The sequence below is a fragment of the Chelonia mydas genome, chromosome 6 (genome assembly GCF_015237465.2).
Source record: "Chelonia mydas isolate rCheMyd1 chromosome 6, rCheMyd1.pri.v2, whole genome shotgun sequence".
Taxonomy (NCBI): domain Eukaryota; kingdom Metazoa; phylum Chordata; order Testudines; family Cheloniidae; genus Chelonia; species Chelonia mydas.
The window spans coordinates 24,578,531-24,595,269 of NC_051246.2; the positions used below are offsets into that span (position 1 = coordinate 24,578,531).

At 48.8% G+C, this 16,739-nt stretch overlaps 1 protein-coding gene across 4 annotated transcripts in view; it reads right to left on the bottom strand.

The window, feature by feature from the left end:
• Nucleotides 1–16,739, bottom strand: part of SLC25A22 (solute carrier family 25 member 22) — an 87,219-nt gene that overhangs the window by 21,935 nt on the left and 48,545 nt on the right. For all 4 annotated transcript variants that reach the window (XM_037899580.2, XM_037899581.2, XM_043548760.1 and 1 more), the window contains one exon: nt 9,163–9,253. In XM_037899580.2, coding sequence (XP_037755508.1) covers nt 9,163–9,253 — 91 coding nt within the window. The remainder of the gene's footprint in view (nt 1–9,162; nt 9,254–16,739) is intronic.

The window sequence follows — 16,739 nt, forward strand, 5'->3', positions numbered from 1 at the left end:
ACATATTGAACTTAATGGGCCAGACCCTCGGACAGTGCAAACTCAGTACAACTCCACTGGTTTAAGTAGAGTGATGCTGGATTTACACTAACAAATAATGGTTTGAAAGCATCCTTCAAGCCCAGGCTATAAATGAGCTCCTGGAAGCGTCACACTGTTTCCACACCATCACCTCAAACACAATACAGTGCACTTAGCAGTGGCTCAGAGATCCAGTGAGTTGTCAGCATCTGCTGCCACAGGGAAGAATCAGGTGGCATGAGAAATATCCTCACTCCCCTCTCCTCAGCAACATTCTCCCCCACCCCTTTAAAGCTCCCTCAAGGCTAAATTCACCTATCCAGTGACGTGACAGGATTGCTAGTCAGGCTGCTGCCCGCAGCTAATCCCCCATAGCCTTCATGTCAGCTGTTCAGATTTCTCTACCTCACATCTGCTCTGGGGGAGGATGTCAGTGGAGGGGATTATGGGCATAAAGCCACAGTGAGGATTATCAATGACTAAAGATAGATTTCTCCCTTGAGAACGAAGGAAGGAATTTCTCACCGAGTTTCCTTCTCCAAGCCCCCTGGGCACGGGATGTTCAATGAATCGCTGAACTATTAGACAGTCACCTACAGAGAGTCTGGGTCCACATGGACCTTTTCTCCCCTTCGTTGAGGTGTTTTAAGAGACTCAGTGAGGAAGAAGTAGTCGTCTGCATCTGAAGAAGTGGTTTTTACCCACAAAAGCTTATGCCCAAATAAATCTGTTAGTCTTTAAGGTGCCACGGACTCCTTGTTGTTTCAGTGAGGAAGTGGGTGTTTTCCTATGGCAGTTGACCCTCACCACTGGATTGAGGGCTCTGAATACTTGGGAGAGCTATTCAGCAAGCCTCTGGTTGTACAGCAGCCCAAGAAGCAAGGTCCTCGCTCCTTTTAGTCACTCAGGAGCCAGGCAGGGTTGTGTGCAATTGAAGGTGAACTTCAAATAAACACTCAATGTTCTATCAGTATCATCAGGACAAATAGATTTCACCCACTACCACCTGGACACTAGGCAAAGGGCCAGCACCTCCACTGCTGTATGTCAGTATGACTCCACTGACTTCTATGCACTATGCTGACAAACACCAGCTGAGGATCTGTGCATACACCATTTTTAAAAAGGTACCAGATCCTGTGTGTGTCTATGCATCGCCCTAGGTGCCTAAATACTACAGTAAACAGTGAATTGTGGACCAGATCCTCAGCTGGTTTAAACTGGCATAGAGCAACTGAGTTCAAAAGGAGTCTCACTTAATTTACCCCAGTGGCAGTCTGACCCCATCAATGCAGAGACCATTTACCATTCCTGCATCCGGTGTAAAATAGAACACCCTCTGGCAAGCATGCGTCAGGGCTGACTACTGTGGCTGTGGAAGCCATCCTTTTGAATTTCCTGACATATGTCATAAAAACTGCAACCTTAAGGCACTGTGTTCCATCCTCAAAGACAGCTGAATGGTGGACTTCAAACCACCCCCATGCACACATGCCAGCCTGAGACAAAGAATAAGGATTTTCAACCTGAGTCAGTGATCTTTTGAGAAGGCTGTAAGCAATTGGAATGGCATAGCAGAGCACGGGGGAGTGCACCCAGATCTCAACTCCTGGCAGCACCAGCTCATGCATTGTGTGGATAAGCAAGAAATACCCCAAGTAGTATCTGAATTGGCACCCTGTTGTGTAGCAACGGTGGGCATGGGGTTAAACAGCGGTCATGTTCTAGCCCGGCGCTGACAGTACTTCCGTGATGGGAGAAAAGATGGATGTGAGAGAGACAGCCCTGTCACCCCCAAGAAATAGTCACCTCTGGGGTGGAACACAACAGCTGTTTAACCACACATATCAATACTACACAAACATACAGGGCTGATCCAAAGGCCATTGGAGTCAATGGGTGTCTTACCATGGGCTTTGGATCAGACTCCTAATACATTTGAACCTTTTGGGAAGAGTGCAAGACATTATAAAATAAAGAGGAATCAGGGTCAAACATGGGATCTGATGGAAAAAAATATTTCCATCAGGAGCCGGCAGAAGGGTTGGGGTGCCTGCCATTTAGCAGCATTAGTCCCCAGCACGCACTAGGGACTAAAACGTCTCACATTTCTGTTCACCGAGCAAGACAATCCTGTGTACACAGGGCAAGAAAGAGGAAAAAATATCCATTTCCCTGCAGAATTCACTTCTGTCAGCAAAGAAGCAATTAACGCAATTGTGCTGAGCTTGCTAGGAACCAAAAATCCCTGAATCTGCAGCTTTCCAGGCCTATTCCAGAACAGCAAACAAAGCGAAGGTCAAGATAAGAAAAAATACATCTCAGAGGGAAATCAATGATGATAATGTGCCTTGGAGAGGAGCAGTCAGCAACCCAGATGGCCGGACACTGGGATATTCTGTAAGCAAACCACATCTTTTGTAACAAACCGAGACAGTTTTCAACCCACTGAGGCCAAAATACTGGGCAGAGCCTAAATACGAGAAACCCTACACGACTGCCACCGCCCACCACAGCTGTACAGCACACTGAGTTTAGGAGACAAGGGATGTAGCCCTGTGGGGCAGCTTAAAGGCTGCTCTCAGTGCAAATGCTTGTAGAGGCTGAGATTCAAGGCTAAGATTTCCAGAAGTGACTGCTGAGTGAGAGTGCCCAGCCTGAGACTCCTAAAAGGGGCCCAATTCTCAGACAGTGCTAAGCACCCAAGCTCTGAAAAATCCGTTCTCTTTAAAACAGGCCTCAAGTTGGGCACCCACAAATAAAACATCTTAAATGCATGTTGATGTCAAGGGTTCTTATGCACATGTTTGAGCGCTTTCCTCAATGGGGCCCTAGCAACTCCTCTCCTGTTTACATATTGCACAAACGCAGCTGCTATCTTATCGACTGGTGTATGTACCTGGGCCTCCCACTGTGGGAAAGAGCACGCAGAGACTTCCAGCTTCAGGGAGGTGCAGGAAAAACACCGGTCTCCATTCTCTGTAGACTGGAAACCCCCTATTCTCCCTCTCCTGCCTTCTCCTAGTCTGAGGGGCCTCAGAAAGGACAGATCTGTAAGAGGAGCAGAGTGAGAACTCCCATGTGGCTCCTCTGTCTACATAGTTCTTGGAGCCCCAGAGAACTTCCTAGCTGAAACACCAAAATCAGAGGATGACGTCAGCTCTAATGATGGGGATGAGGCACAAATCTGAAGAGACACAGAATTCCTGTCAAGGTTTTTTTTGCATCTGTGACACACACAGCAAGCCCCAAGCAGAACAAAACCGGGTCGGCTGCAGCCTGGAGGATATTACAGCATCCTCCTGGCTGGGTTCCACTTCGAAGAGATCTTACAAGCATGAGGCCTGCTGCACCCGGCTGTCCATGGTGGACTCCTTGGCTGGACACAGCAAGGGGTAAAAGGAAGCTTTTCTTCTGTAAAGTCAAAACACAGAAACAAAAGCACAGGGGGAAATGCAGCAATACTGGTCTCACTGCCAAGTGGGGATGAGCACAGCTAGATTTTAATGTCACGTCCCTCTATTAAAACCCACACTTGAATTATAGCAGAGGAAATATAAAATGCATAATCGGTCTATTCAGAGTTTCATAAGACACTCGGGGGGGTGGGGGGGGGGGGGAGAGGAGAAGAGGAATGTACCAGCAGTAACCAATCCCCGATCATGAGACATCCCCAGCCCTTAAAGCGCCCCCAGGATTTCGAGTACAGTCTCAGTCAGCCTTTTGTGACTGTCTGACTGGGACATGCACAGTTATGCCTAGTGGTCAGAGCAGGAGGCAGCCAGGAAGGAACCAGAGCCCCGGGTCAGTCCAAGCCAGAAATCAGAAGGTGGAGCTGAGGGTCAGAGCTGGGTTACTTGCAGTGTGGCAAGGCAAGGCTGGGAACACCGAGTCGCAGGACCTATCACAGCCATCGGCAAATACCTGGCGCAGCCACTATACTGTTGCTGGGTTTAAGAGCCCGTCTGTTGCCCCTTTTACCAATTAGGTGTAGCTAATCAGGCTGTCTACTACAGGCCCCCTGAGCTCACTAGGTTGTCTGGAGACTGGCTCTGCAGCAAACCCTGACTCCTGACACAACCCACATCTTTGAAGCAATTAATTTTTGCTGGTCACTCAAGGCAGGTTCATGGTAAGACTGCAGTTTTCTGTGGAAAATAACAATAGCTGCATGCTCTGTGGATTGCAGGGTCACTCAAGGATAGTTTGTTTGCGGTCATATAGCATCTGCAATGATACATCTCTCTCTCTCTCACACACACGCAGAACTTTATTTACGTGTGTGCGCATGCTTTTTATCAGACAAGCAACGCTGACTCATGCAAATCCTGAGCGTACTTCCAGCTGGGCAGCCACTGGCAGATCGACAGTTAAGACATTCAAATTCAAACTGCCAGAGAAGATCTTTGCAGCTTCTCTTTTTTCAGACTGCGGGAGCTGCAATCACGTCACTAGGCTGGGCATCAGCCAAAGCCAATATGTATTTTAAGAGCACTGTATCTGCAGGTACAGAACTACTAACTGTTCCAGCAAATATGACCTGTTCCGCTCATGCAAGGACCTCCATGGCCATGTTCCTGCACCACGTAAAACTAAACTCCAGACAACAGGCCCTTGGACTAGAATAAACCACCCTAAACAAATGCCTTGGCAGAGCTCTCGTGCTACTTACCATCCTTGTAATCACACGCGCAGGAGTGGAAGCGCATTCACCTGCCGTGCAGTGTGCAGCCATGCCTTTCTCCAAGACAGCAGCGTGTTATTCATGTCTAGGTCTTGGACCAAGAGCTTGCCCAAGGCGCTGCTGATCGACAGCCCTGGAGTTCTTGCTTTAGTCACAGACCAGGTGCCACAGGCTTAGCCACGTTACAGGGCAGGGTAGACGCAGCTCACGCTGGCACGGTCACTAAGGTCCCTTACTCTGTGATTAAGCAGAGTAGTTTGGTCTCTTGGGTTGCCAGCCCTGCCCTACAAGCCTGGCTTGCAGGGAAGAGGGCAGAGGAGAGGGCATTTGCCCCCACAAAGGAAAAGAGCTGCCTTGATGGAAAAATTCACCACAGCGAGCAGTTTGAGGAAAGGGATGAAACACAAGGTGAATGAGGGAGGAGTTGTAGGGGGTATACGCTTGGCTTCATGAATGGGACAAAATGGCCCCCTTCAGTCATCTTATAGTTAACCACACGTGACGTCTGCCATAGCTCGGAGAAGGTCCAGTGAACTGTAAGGCAGCAGCAGGGGAAGAGCACTACATGGGGCAAACTCTTTTTATAGGTTACGCTCTCTCCATCCCAAGGCACTTAAGAGTTACAGGGAGAAAAGGATGCAGACAGAATGGCTATGCAGCAGCTTCTAATGGCCCTTATGCTACCCAGGAGACATTACTGCCCATTCAGCCACCTCCCACTTTCCAGACATAACACAAAGACCTTCCAGACCTCACTCCATTTTAAAATCCGATCTAAATCCAAGCACCTACGGCAGACATGGGGTAGTCCGTATTCAGTAAGGGACAGCCTAGATAGCCCCCTTTCCACAGAGGAGAGGAGAGATGTTCCCATCCCTCTGGGGGCACGGGTGAACTACCCACCACCACTACCACATCTGGGCATCAGCTCACACTTCCTTCTTTCGAACCAGGACTCTCCCCGCAGAGTGCTCCAGCTGACCGGAAACACACTGTTCCAGAGCAGACGCCTCACTGCATTTCTTCTCTGGCCTTGACTCTCACTCCCCAGCACCAGCCAGCATCTACCCGCTGCTGCAGGGCAGGGCATGCGGCAGGCTGAGCCAGCACCTGCCTTTCCCTCTCCCTCTTGCAGGGGGATCCAAGGACAGCGCTGCAGGAAAACACCTCCCTTAATCCACAAGGTCAGTGAGAAAGGAAAAACACCATTCAAACCCTACAGAGCTTCAAAGCTCACCCAGGGCTGGGCAGTGAGAGAATCGAGCAGGGACCATTCACGTTTTTCATGCAGGCAGGACCAGCTCTGGCTCCCCAAGAGCCTATTCACGCTCTGGGCTGTCACCTTGGCTGGGGATCAGAGTGGGTTGTGAAGGAGCTTTGCCAGCAGCAAAGACCGCACATGGTGCCTTTCCCCAGCACTGCAAGGGAAACAGGAAGAGACAGGGGAGGGAGGGGCAACGTGCACCCACTCAGCACGACAGCTCAGCCTTCGTGTTCGGTGGTCTGGGACCTTTTATTTGAATGCAACAGATTAGGCCTGAGTGGCAGCTTCCGTACTTTATTCATTCCTAGAGGCATCTAATTGGGCGCATCGCCCAGTACAGCCTGAGAGTCCCCTGGTGCGATCCATTACTGCCGTGCCTTCCATGACACTGGGGCAAGGCAGCTACTCATCACTTTAGGGTGTGTGTGTGTTATATCTGCAATATTTCACAATGAAGATGAAGAGGGGTGTGTGTGTGTGTGTGTGTGTGTGTGTGTGTGTGTGTGTGTGTGTGTAGTGTTATATCTGCAATATTTCACAATGAAGATGAAGAGGTGTGTGTGTGTGTGTGTGTGTGTGTGTGTGTGTGTGTGTGTGTGTAGTGTTATATCTGCAATATTTCACAATGAAGATGAAGATGTGTGTGTGTGTGTGTGTGTGTGTGTGTGTGTGTGTGTGTGTGTGTGTAGTGTTATATCTGCAATATTTCACAATGAAGATGAAGAGGTGTGTGTGTGTGTGTGTGTGTGTGTGTGTGTGTGTGTGTGTGTGTGTAGTGTTATATCTGCAATATTTCACAATGAAGATGAAGAGGGGCTGGTAGCACTGGCTATTGCCAGGCACACAGTGGGAGTAGGGGCTCTCCCAACTCCCCATCGTGCTCTAACACAGCAGAGTCTTAAGTTAGATCCCTGCTGGCTATCCTAGTCCTGGGCCTCTCTCAAGCAGAGCCTGCCAAATCACCCCCCAAGTGCCTGGTGGTTTAGTGATGGGGGTAAATGCAAGGCAATTCGTAGCCGAGACCATATGCAACTGGATTCTCATGCCACCTAGACCAGACCCCAACCAAGCTATCCAGAGCTAGGGGAGTAACTGCACCAGCTATCTCACAGACTCCAAGACACTTTGGGTTGGAATAGAAAGGTTGCAGCTAACTGCAGAAATGGAGCTTTCCTAAATTAATGCAGTGCCCGTCACTGCCACAGCATGCATTCAGGAGCAGCAGGAGGTACATGGAGAGGCCTATTAATCCTAACCACAACAACCCCACACACTCACACTCAACCCCAGCACTGCCCACCTCCTCCCTTATGCAAGGGAACCAGGAGCTTAAGAGAAATCAAAACTGGAAGTCCACTCCCAAAGCTCCTACTACACTGCTGTACTTGACTCCAGATGTAAGCCATGCTAACCAACCTGTGTACTGCCTGGGGCTGCCTGTCACAAAAAGTCAGACAGTCTTGGGGTGTGTAAAAGATTCAAGGTACAGTCCTTTCCTCTTCTATTCAAAGCTCTGGAGGCTTCATGGGTAGGATCCAGCCTTCCTAATGCTGAAAGAGTCAGGGCTAAACATTGATCTGCCAGGATGCTAGGTACATTGAAATGTAGGCTTGCCAGAGGATGCTATTTCTCTGCCGGTCTCAACTGATCGCTCTCTGGATCACCTGGTTGAAAAGATACTCCAAGGGTAAATGGCTGGCAGCTCCAGGCCATTCTCCCCTCCTTTCAACATGATCCTTCCAAAGCCTGTGGTTAGCCTCTGGTCCTCAGATAACCAAAGGTTAATAGCAAGTTAACAATCTGCAACATCTTGTGCTCTGCAACATCTGGGCTCAGAACCAATGCAATCACAGCTCTGTCTCCACTCCAAGCTTCAGACTTAATCTGTCCTTGTTCCAAGTAGCTAAGGACATATCCTCTCCCTGTTTGTACATAGCACAGAATAGCTACAGCTACTGAAAAAGAAACTTAAAATCTAAGGAAAAAAACCCATGATGAGTAATTACAGGACTATTGTTGGTGAATCATATGGATCCTCAAGTATGAACATTAACTTGTGATTTAATGACCCCAGAAGCACCAAAAAGTCACATACATAAAAGATATAATGGACCAGACCCTCAGCGGGGGTAAATCAGCATGGCTCCATTGAAATCAATGAGCTACACTGATTACACTGTCTGAGAATCTGGCCCTGTACATTATGTGGAGCTGATAAATCAAAGAATTGCTAATCGGATACGGAGCTTTTCAGCTGTAGGTCTCTAGTGCAAATCCAGCTCAGGTAGCTAGTGCTCAAGAGCTGTGACCCTATACATGACAATTGTTTACTGGCGCGTGTGAAACAGGTGTCTAATTCCTAGGGGACAAGCGTCCACACCACAGAAGTTCCTACCACAGATTGCTCTCTTATCAGCAGGGTCAGAGAGGTCAAGGACTGAATGGGACACAGACCCTGAACTGTCCCCTGGGCTGGAGCAGAGATCTCTTGGCAAAACGAGCAGTAGCTATTCAATGGATACAGGACTTCAGACTTCATGGCTATCAACCTGGCACCTTTCCCTGGCACTGAATTCACATGAACAAACATTAAATTAAGCCTGTTTTACTGACTTATGGCCTTTACATGCAGATGAAGTAGCAAATGCCAATATTGGAGAATCAAAATTCACTCCCACTCCCAGCTGCCAAATATCTTCAAAGAAATCAAACCCCACAAGATTGCAAAGCCACGAGCTGGTGCTAAGCTCGGGGTCTTCGACCATCCAGAACTCAATTCACCACCTGCTCAGAATATAGTCATTGCAAAGGTGGGAGGAGCAGAGGAGTGTCCAATAAGGGGTTGAGAAGGAGGGACCATCCCAGCGGTTATGTGGCCAGTTGCTGAGGCTATGTTCCTGTGCAGACGCTTTCTGTGGAAATTCTGGCTACAGGAACCCTGGCTGAGATTTGGGACTATTTCTGGGAGCTTCAATAAAACCCTCCAGGGAGGGGCCTTTTGCTTTCAGTTCTGTACACAGCGCACACAGAATGCTCGTGCTGGCTGAACCGGTTCAAAGATGAATCCCATTCAGAACAGCAGGTGGCCCAACTGGGCCTCCCCAGGTTATTCAGAGCAGACCAGTCCCAGTGAGCCCACATCCTAGCACAAATCCCGTTCCAGCACTGCCAGTGGTGCAAGCCACTCACTCACCCATCTTTGGAGAGATGATACCGGAAGAAGTCATTGGCCGCTAGCTTGATGGCCTTTTCTGGTGTCACTAGAGTCAGGTTCACCGCAGCCCCTGGGAAAGAAACAAAGGAAAGGAACACTGTAGCAGCAGGAAAGACTTGTTATCTGGACACATTCAGGAGTGCAGTGGATAAGCGTTAGTGGAGTTTATGTCAAAACCGGGCTAGGAACAAGATGGGAAAAGGTTTCAAAAGTGCCCAAGGGATTTAGACACACAAATGTCACTGAAAGTCAACGTTGGGCTCTTTTGAAAACCTCCCCTGAAGCGTCCCATTTCCACTTTAAACAAGCTTTTTATAATTTCCATGGCATTGGTGCAGCCCACAAATTCGAATCCCACTGAAGTCAAAGGAAAGACTCCCACTGATTCCAGCAGGCTTTGGATCAGGCCCCCAAGGAGGAAGTACACATTTTGTGAGCCCTGCAGGCATCCTGTTAATGCTGTTTCCCAGCTGGGAAGCATCAAGCCCCCCAGAACAAGACTGCCACACTTAATTTGCCTGCAAGTCAGGTAACATATATAGGCCAGAGGCTGTGAAAGGCTCAGGGCCTGATCCAAAGCCCACTGAAGTCAATAGGAGTCTCTCCGGAGACTTCAGTGGCTTTAGATCAGGCCCTTGGCTAGGCAATTGTACTTCTATTTCCTTGTCGTCAGTGTCATCCTTCCAGCAGCCTCCCACTGGCTGCTTCGCATAGCGCTTCACTCCTTGTCTGTAAGGCATCACATCAGAGCCCCCGGACCAGTCCCAACCGGAGCAAGGAGACTGCCTCCCTCTGCGCCGGTATGTAAACAGCGCTTCACACCCACCGTACTTTTAAGTACTCTATTGTTGAGAGCAACAAATGGCAAATCCCTATATTGTGGCTGCCACAATGAATGGCCTGCCCTGTCCTCAGACCGACAGCTATGGAGACCATTAAAATGAGTGAAACACAGGGGCACCCTAACCGTATTTAAGGGCAAGGGAAAACAAAACAATTGCTGTTCCCTGGCTCTGAGCAAAAAGTTGTAATGTTTGGTTCGTTGCTTCAGAGCGTTGAGCCTCCTAGAGACCTGTGTGTCAGAAGGGACCTCCAAGGGTCATGTTGTTCATTCCCATCCTGCACCAGGGCAGGATCGATCCCTAAGCCACCCTCAAGAGAGGGCACCCAGTTTAGGCCATCAAGCTCTCTGGCATCCACAATACTTGGGAAACGTCTCTTTCATTCACAAAGCACTTTACGCAACAAAGCCCTACCACATGGCTGTGAGAAAGTGTTATCCCCATTTTAGGGATGGGGCGCCCAGGCAGAGAAAGGTTAAGGCCTATATTTTCAAAAGGATCCACTGATCTCAGGTGCCCAACCTGACATAACTCCTAATTTTCATAGGGAATGAGCACCCAGAAATTCATCCAGAGTCCATGAGAGCTGCAGGTGCTCAGCACCTCTAAAAATTTGGCCTCACATTTCTCAGGATGGGCACCCAAAAGCCACATTGCAGAACCCAAAATCTGCAGGCACTTTTGGAAAATGGAAGCCCTAAAGGACTTGCCCAAGGTCACAGAGTGAACCAGTGTCAGAGCTGAGACCAGAACACTGGAATCCCTGGCTCCACGTCCTGTGGTCTGACAACACCTCTCTCCACACTGTGGAAAGTCATCCTTGTAAGCAAAGAGAGCCTCCACTGGTCCCTGTCAGATAGGATAGGCCTACAAGGCTCTCTCCAGCTACCACGAGTCTATGTTGGCTGGCAAAATCTCAAACTCCTTCCTGGTATGAGACAGACAGATCAATCTCTTCACTTCACCTCATCAATGACCAACCATCAGATGGCAGTAACTTCCACAAGCATTACATCCAGGAGATCCTGTGCTGAGTCACACACTGGTCTTACTGGGACTCTTGCAACCTCCTCGCGAGGCCAGATATTGGTTCGGTTTCAAAAGGTTTCCTAAAATGTTCCTTCTCCAGGGGCCTGAGTGTGAGATCAATAATCGCAGACTCGACCCTCTGGTGCCACACACCTGACCACTGACGCACAAGTTTTCTCTTGGATTTCCCTAGTGCCACTCCCCAGAGTAAATAGGCAGCATGTTCACAAGGCCCCATTCTCAGATGTGTGCGCCTAAGGTAAGTTCCTATTCGAGTGCCCAAATATAAGAGCTGGATAATTAACCAAGTTAAAAACATACACACACACACGCTGAGTGTTCAGGGGAGATTCTTGCAGCAGAGAAATACACCTCCTCGTCCCACACCCTATGTCACTAAATAACGTTACCTAGGTAAAAGTAAGAAAACCAAATATCCACCTCCCAATTTAATATCTGTGTAGGTGCTTCGGGGGGGAAAAAAAATAATGACACCAGAAGGTGGGAAATGGGAGAGCACTGACAAACATGGAAGCCCTCAAACTAATGAGGAAGCTTTCAGAGCAATATTATCTCCCAATCTCAAATCAATTGGAAGAAAACCCCCACTACATGTAAAAATTAATAGTCCTAGGGTTTCTGCTAAACCTTTGACATTTTCAGCAAAGCTGCTTAAGAGAGTATAGATAATCCTTGTCCTCGGTAATCCACAAGAGCTTCCAAATCACCACAGGAGGAAGAAATGGAGCACTGCAGCAATCTCTACAGTACCCAAATGTGCCATCCCCCCCCCCCAAAATATTTTGCACATCCCAAATACACAGATGGTTTTTTCTAACCTAAGTTCGCTTGTAGGAGCTCTCCATGGACTATAAATAAAGCCACAGGATCCCTAAGGCTCAGATATAACTATGCCTGCACTGCATAGTAAACCAGGGCTTGTGTGACCTGTGCTTGCAAACGTATTCTTTCCAAGCTCACCTTTGAGCATCCACACTGCATTGCTATGCACAACTCATACCCATGCCAGCATGTCCATGCAGTGGTACACAGACAAGCACACAGGCAAGCCACTCTAGGGATTAGTTCATGGTGCACTGTGGAAAAACCTGACAGCAGAGGATTGGGAGGCAGGATAAACTGCTACCATAAAACAAAAAGGTTTTAAAAGAGGTGGGAAATCCCATAAATTTCAACATGCAATCAAGAGTAACTGCCCAACCCTTTTGCAGCCCTAATAAATCTTTTATGTGGGCCTTCCATTTATAAAATCCTCCAGGCATTGTTATAAAATATATTTCATCATAAAATGCTGTGTCCCAGCAGCAACCTGCAAAGTGCTCCAGAGGTCAAATTGCCATTTATTTATTTTAAATAATCACTGATCCAGGATCAAGGCTTAGAAATATACTAGTCCTGAAAAACGTCTGTATTAGTCCTAAGAGTATCTAGCCCTCTCAGGTCATTAGGCACAATTGTATAAAGCAGTGGTTTCCAGAGCTAGAAAAGAGAGACAGTGGCTATTAAAATCAAATCCCAAGGGAAGCGACGCATAAGAAAGCATGATGGTAATCGGAATGACGGGTATTTCAGTCTGAGCTCTCATGATTCGCCAGAGTTAAAAATTAATACTGTAAACCATTGAACAGCTGAGATTCCTACAACGGTCTTAATGCCCACATGACCATGACTCGATAGTTACATACCTCAAGTTTTATGACCAGAAAGAAACAGAACTGAGCAAGAGGTACGTAAATCCAGCTCAGCTTTCACACCAGCAGTGTTATTTGGGTAGGCATGTTATACTGGAGTGGCCTTGCTTTGGATTCATATTTTGGGAAGTCAGATTCTGCTGCATGCAGATGTGATGTGAATGCAACAAGGTGAGAGATCTTGGATGAAGTGGAACATCTGGAGACCTTCCAACAAGGAAAATTAAGGGTAAAAAATAAACTCAAACCAGCCTGGTACTGCAGAACCAATACATTAAGTGCAGCTGGGTGATCCAGTGAGGTCAGAAGAGAGTGGAGTGTTGCCAGACATGCACACCTCTGCTGCATTCTCCTTGGGAAGGGAGAGGGCAGGAGGCAGGCAATATAAAAATAGCCACCAAGAATATAAATAGCATACGTTAAGGCAAAATTTTTTGGCCATGACCTCAGCAGCCCGGAATAGTTCTGGCAGGTATCGTGTGAACCAGGGGACACTGCAGAGGGTATTCTTAGCGGAAGTCCCAGAAGGCTGTCCGGTTTGTGTGCGGAGGACTGAAGCACTATTGTCATGCTGCAGTCTGGAGACAGCTTGGCACAGCGACAGCATCATGCTCAAAATCCAAAGTGACTCAGGAACAGAGCAGGCTGGGAGGCGCAGCTTCGCTCTGTTAGTCCCTTGGCACCCACGGGCTAATCGGACTGGCTGCCAGGAATTCTACCGGGACCCAAAGAAGGCCATGTGTTAGAGTGCATGCGAGCAAGTGGAATCCTACCTTCCTTTTCGTTACAGTGAAGGACATGTGTAACAAACCAAATCAATAGGCTTGGATCAGGCCATCGGACCCCTTTACAAAATGTTGGGTTCTCCTTGTAACAGGTTACACAGTTACTCTTCTGGGTCAGAGAAGTGCACAGAGCACATCTGTCCTGTGACAGATCACATGGAAAGCGCTCTGCTAATAAAGGCTCCTCTTACCTCTCTAGCTGTCTTCGGTACTTTTATGCCCCCACCCCCATACATCACAATCTTCAGTGCACTTACCCTCCCAACACCTCGGTGTGGTAGAGTGCAGTGCTCTTACCTCTGTATTACAGATGGGGAACGGAAGCACAGAGACACGTAGGGTATGTCTACATCACAGCAGCACAGCTGTGACATTACAGCTGTGTCGCTGTAGTGTAGATGCTTCTTGTTAGAGTGACCAGATAGCAACTGTGAAAAAACGGGACAGGGGGTAATAGGCACTTAGTCCCCAAAAATGCGACTGTCCCTTTAAAAACAGGACATCTGGTCACCCTACTTCTTGCAGAAGCAGTTTTTCCATCACTGTAGTTAATCCACCCCTCTGGTAGGCAGTAGCTGAGAGAAGAATTCTTCCATCGAGCCAGCTGCGTCTACACTAGGGGACACGTCAACCTGCGTCGCACAGGGTGTGAAGTTTTTCACAGCCCTGAATGATGTAGCTAAGTTGATCTATGTTTCAGGTTGTTTTAGGACCCGGTGACTTGCCCAAAGTCACCAAGGAAACACCGCCGCAGGAACGCAGCCCAGACACTGCCGTCATGAGATTTGTCCTGTTGGTAGAGCTGGATTGACGCACTGTTTAAGTCAGCAAAGCCACCTGTCAGAGCTCCTGGTCATCCTGCAGCTCCCGTTTTTTCTACTACATAGGACCCTGCCTCTCAGCCAGGGACTGAGAGATACCAGCAGTAAACACCACGCTTTTGAGCACAGCTGGATGTGGCAGGCTGGACGATTTAGGGATTGGTAAAGAGAGGACATGGAGCCTTTCGCCCCTAGATCACTGGCTCAGATATAACTCAGACTGGTAGTAACAGGAGCCCACCTACTGTGCTGGCTGCTCCTACGCATGCAGGAGGGGGTTAGTAGGGCATTTGGGGTTTGGAACAAGGGACTAGATTGCTCTAAGATGGTGCAGGGGAATGTAAAGCTATTGGACACTCCTTGCCCTCTTTCAGTTGTTTCCACTAAGGTTGAATTCACCCCTTAACAGAGGTAGCAATAAGCTCCCAGCTGCACTGACCATGCGTCATCCATGGCCACATTGCTCCCATGCAAACCAGAAACAGAGGGGAAAGCTGCAGCCACTTAGCAACCCCTCTGCCTCCCCACTTCCACCCAGTGAACCCTCTGACACTGGGGGCCTAGAGCGTGGCTATCAGTGGCCAAATCCAGGCTAGACTCTAGGGCAAGTTTGGGCTGGTATGTTTCTGCATGGGTTTGATAGGATTACGATGACTTCTGCATGTTTTTACATCTGATAAAAAATACACAATTTTGATAGAGCTGGATCCAGTTAGCTCTGACACCACCCCACTTGCTGCAATGTATTTATCAAGGATAAAAAGCACCCTAGAAATCCAGCTCTTGGAGATGTGAATGTCATTCGCTTTGGAATATTTCTGTAAGACCAAAGTTGCTAAGGTTCTGTTATGTTAACGGCCTCACTGTCTAGGCACTGCTCCCAAAGCCACCACCGCAATCAGCCAATCCGTAACCAGAATCCACCCTGCCGCCCCCTTTTCCTCCCATTAACAACCTGGGCCAGAGAAGGCTGCTCTCAGCAGCCAATCCACTGTTCCCATTATATCAAACCACAGTATTCCTGTTTCCCTGGTAACCTAACAAAGAACTGGCAAGATACAGCACGCCCGGGGAGCCACAAATCAAAGATCTCTGGAGTCCCACTGAAAAAAGGGAGCGAGGATTCATTTAATCAAGTAATCCGAGAACCTGTTCTTTATCTGTACCAGTGAATAGGTACTATGAGGATTGCAAATATTTCTGAGATATTTATATAGCACCATATACTTGCAGCTAGATACCACAGTTACAGAGTTTAAGGCCACCAGGTCATCTAGTCCAGTTACTGGTGACCCCTTTCACATAGAAAGCCTCTGAGTGTGACCCCCCCCCCCTTATAAATTAAAAACACTTTATATATTTAACACCATTATAATGCTGGAGGGAAAGCAGGATTTGGGGTGGAGGCTGACAGCTCGCGACCCCCCATGTAAGAACGTTGTGACCCCCTGAGGGGTCCTGACCTCCAATTTGAGAGCCCCCGATCTGAGCTCCTGTACATCACAGGCCACCAACACCACCCAGGACCTGCACATGAAACCCCACAGCCAGAATTAGAGCGAAGTGTTATCGTGCACAGGAGACTAAGCTATTATGTGCCACAGCCGGAGAACAGAAGGGACCGAGGATGAAAAGAAGAAACGATTGGGACATACTCGCTTCCTTTGTAAAATGCTCTGAGACCTATTGATGGAAAGCATTACAAGAGAGCTAGATATTATTTGTATGGGATAATGAGACTAGCCAGGAGTTATAATAGCAAATATAACAAAACAAAGGCTTAGGAAGGAATATAAACCTGTTTCTGGACACAAACTAACCTCTCAATTTATCGGTGTTAAGAGGAATTTTCCCTCCGGACATATTACCCCATAACTCCCTGCACCTTCCCAGGGCCGTCCTTACCCATACGCAAAGTACACAGCTGCATAGGGCACCAGGAAATTTGGGGCACCAAATTTGCTGGTGCCCTGCACAGCTGTGTGCTGCTTGAGCCCCTGCTCCAGCTCTTCCCCAGGGCCCGCCCCTGCTCTGCCCCAGCCCTGCCTCTTCCCACCCCAGCCCCCCCCCCACTCTACCCCTTCCCCAAAGCCCCCGCCCCACCTCTTCCCGCCCTTGCTCCGCCCCAGCTGTGCCCCCACTCCCCTGAGGACTCCAGCAGGGGTTGGGCCTGCACTCACCGGCGGCAGTAAGTGAAGCGACCCGGCCCCAGCCTGCTCCTCTCCACCGGCGGGTGCTGGGGGGCGATTCCCCCCTCCCCCCAAGCCTGGGAGCCAGGGGAGCAGAGCAGGCTGGGGCCGGGTCACTCCACTTCCCGCAGGAAGTGGCCAGCCCCCTTCCCCCTGTCGGCCTGGGGCCAGCCCCCAC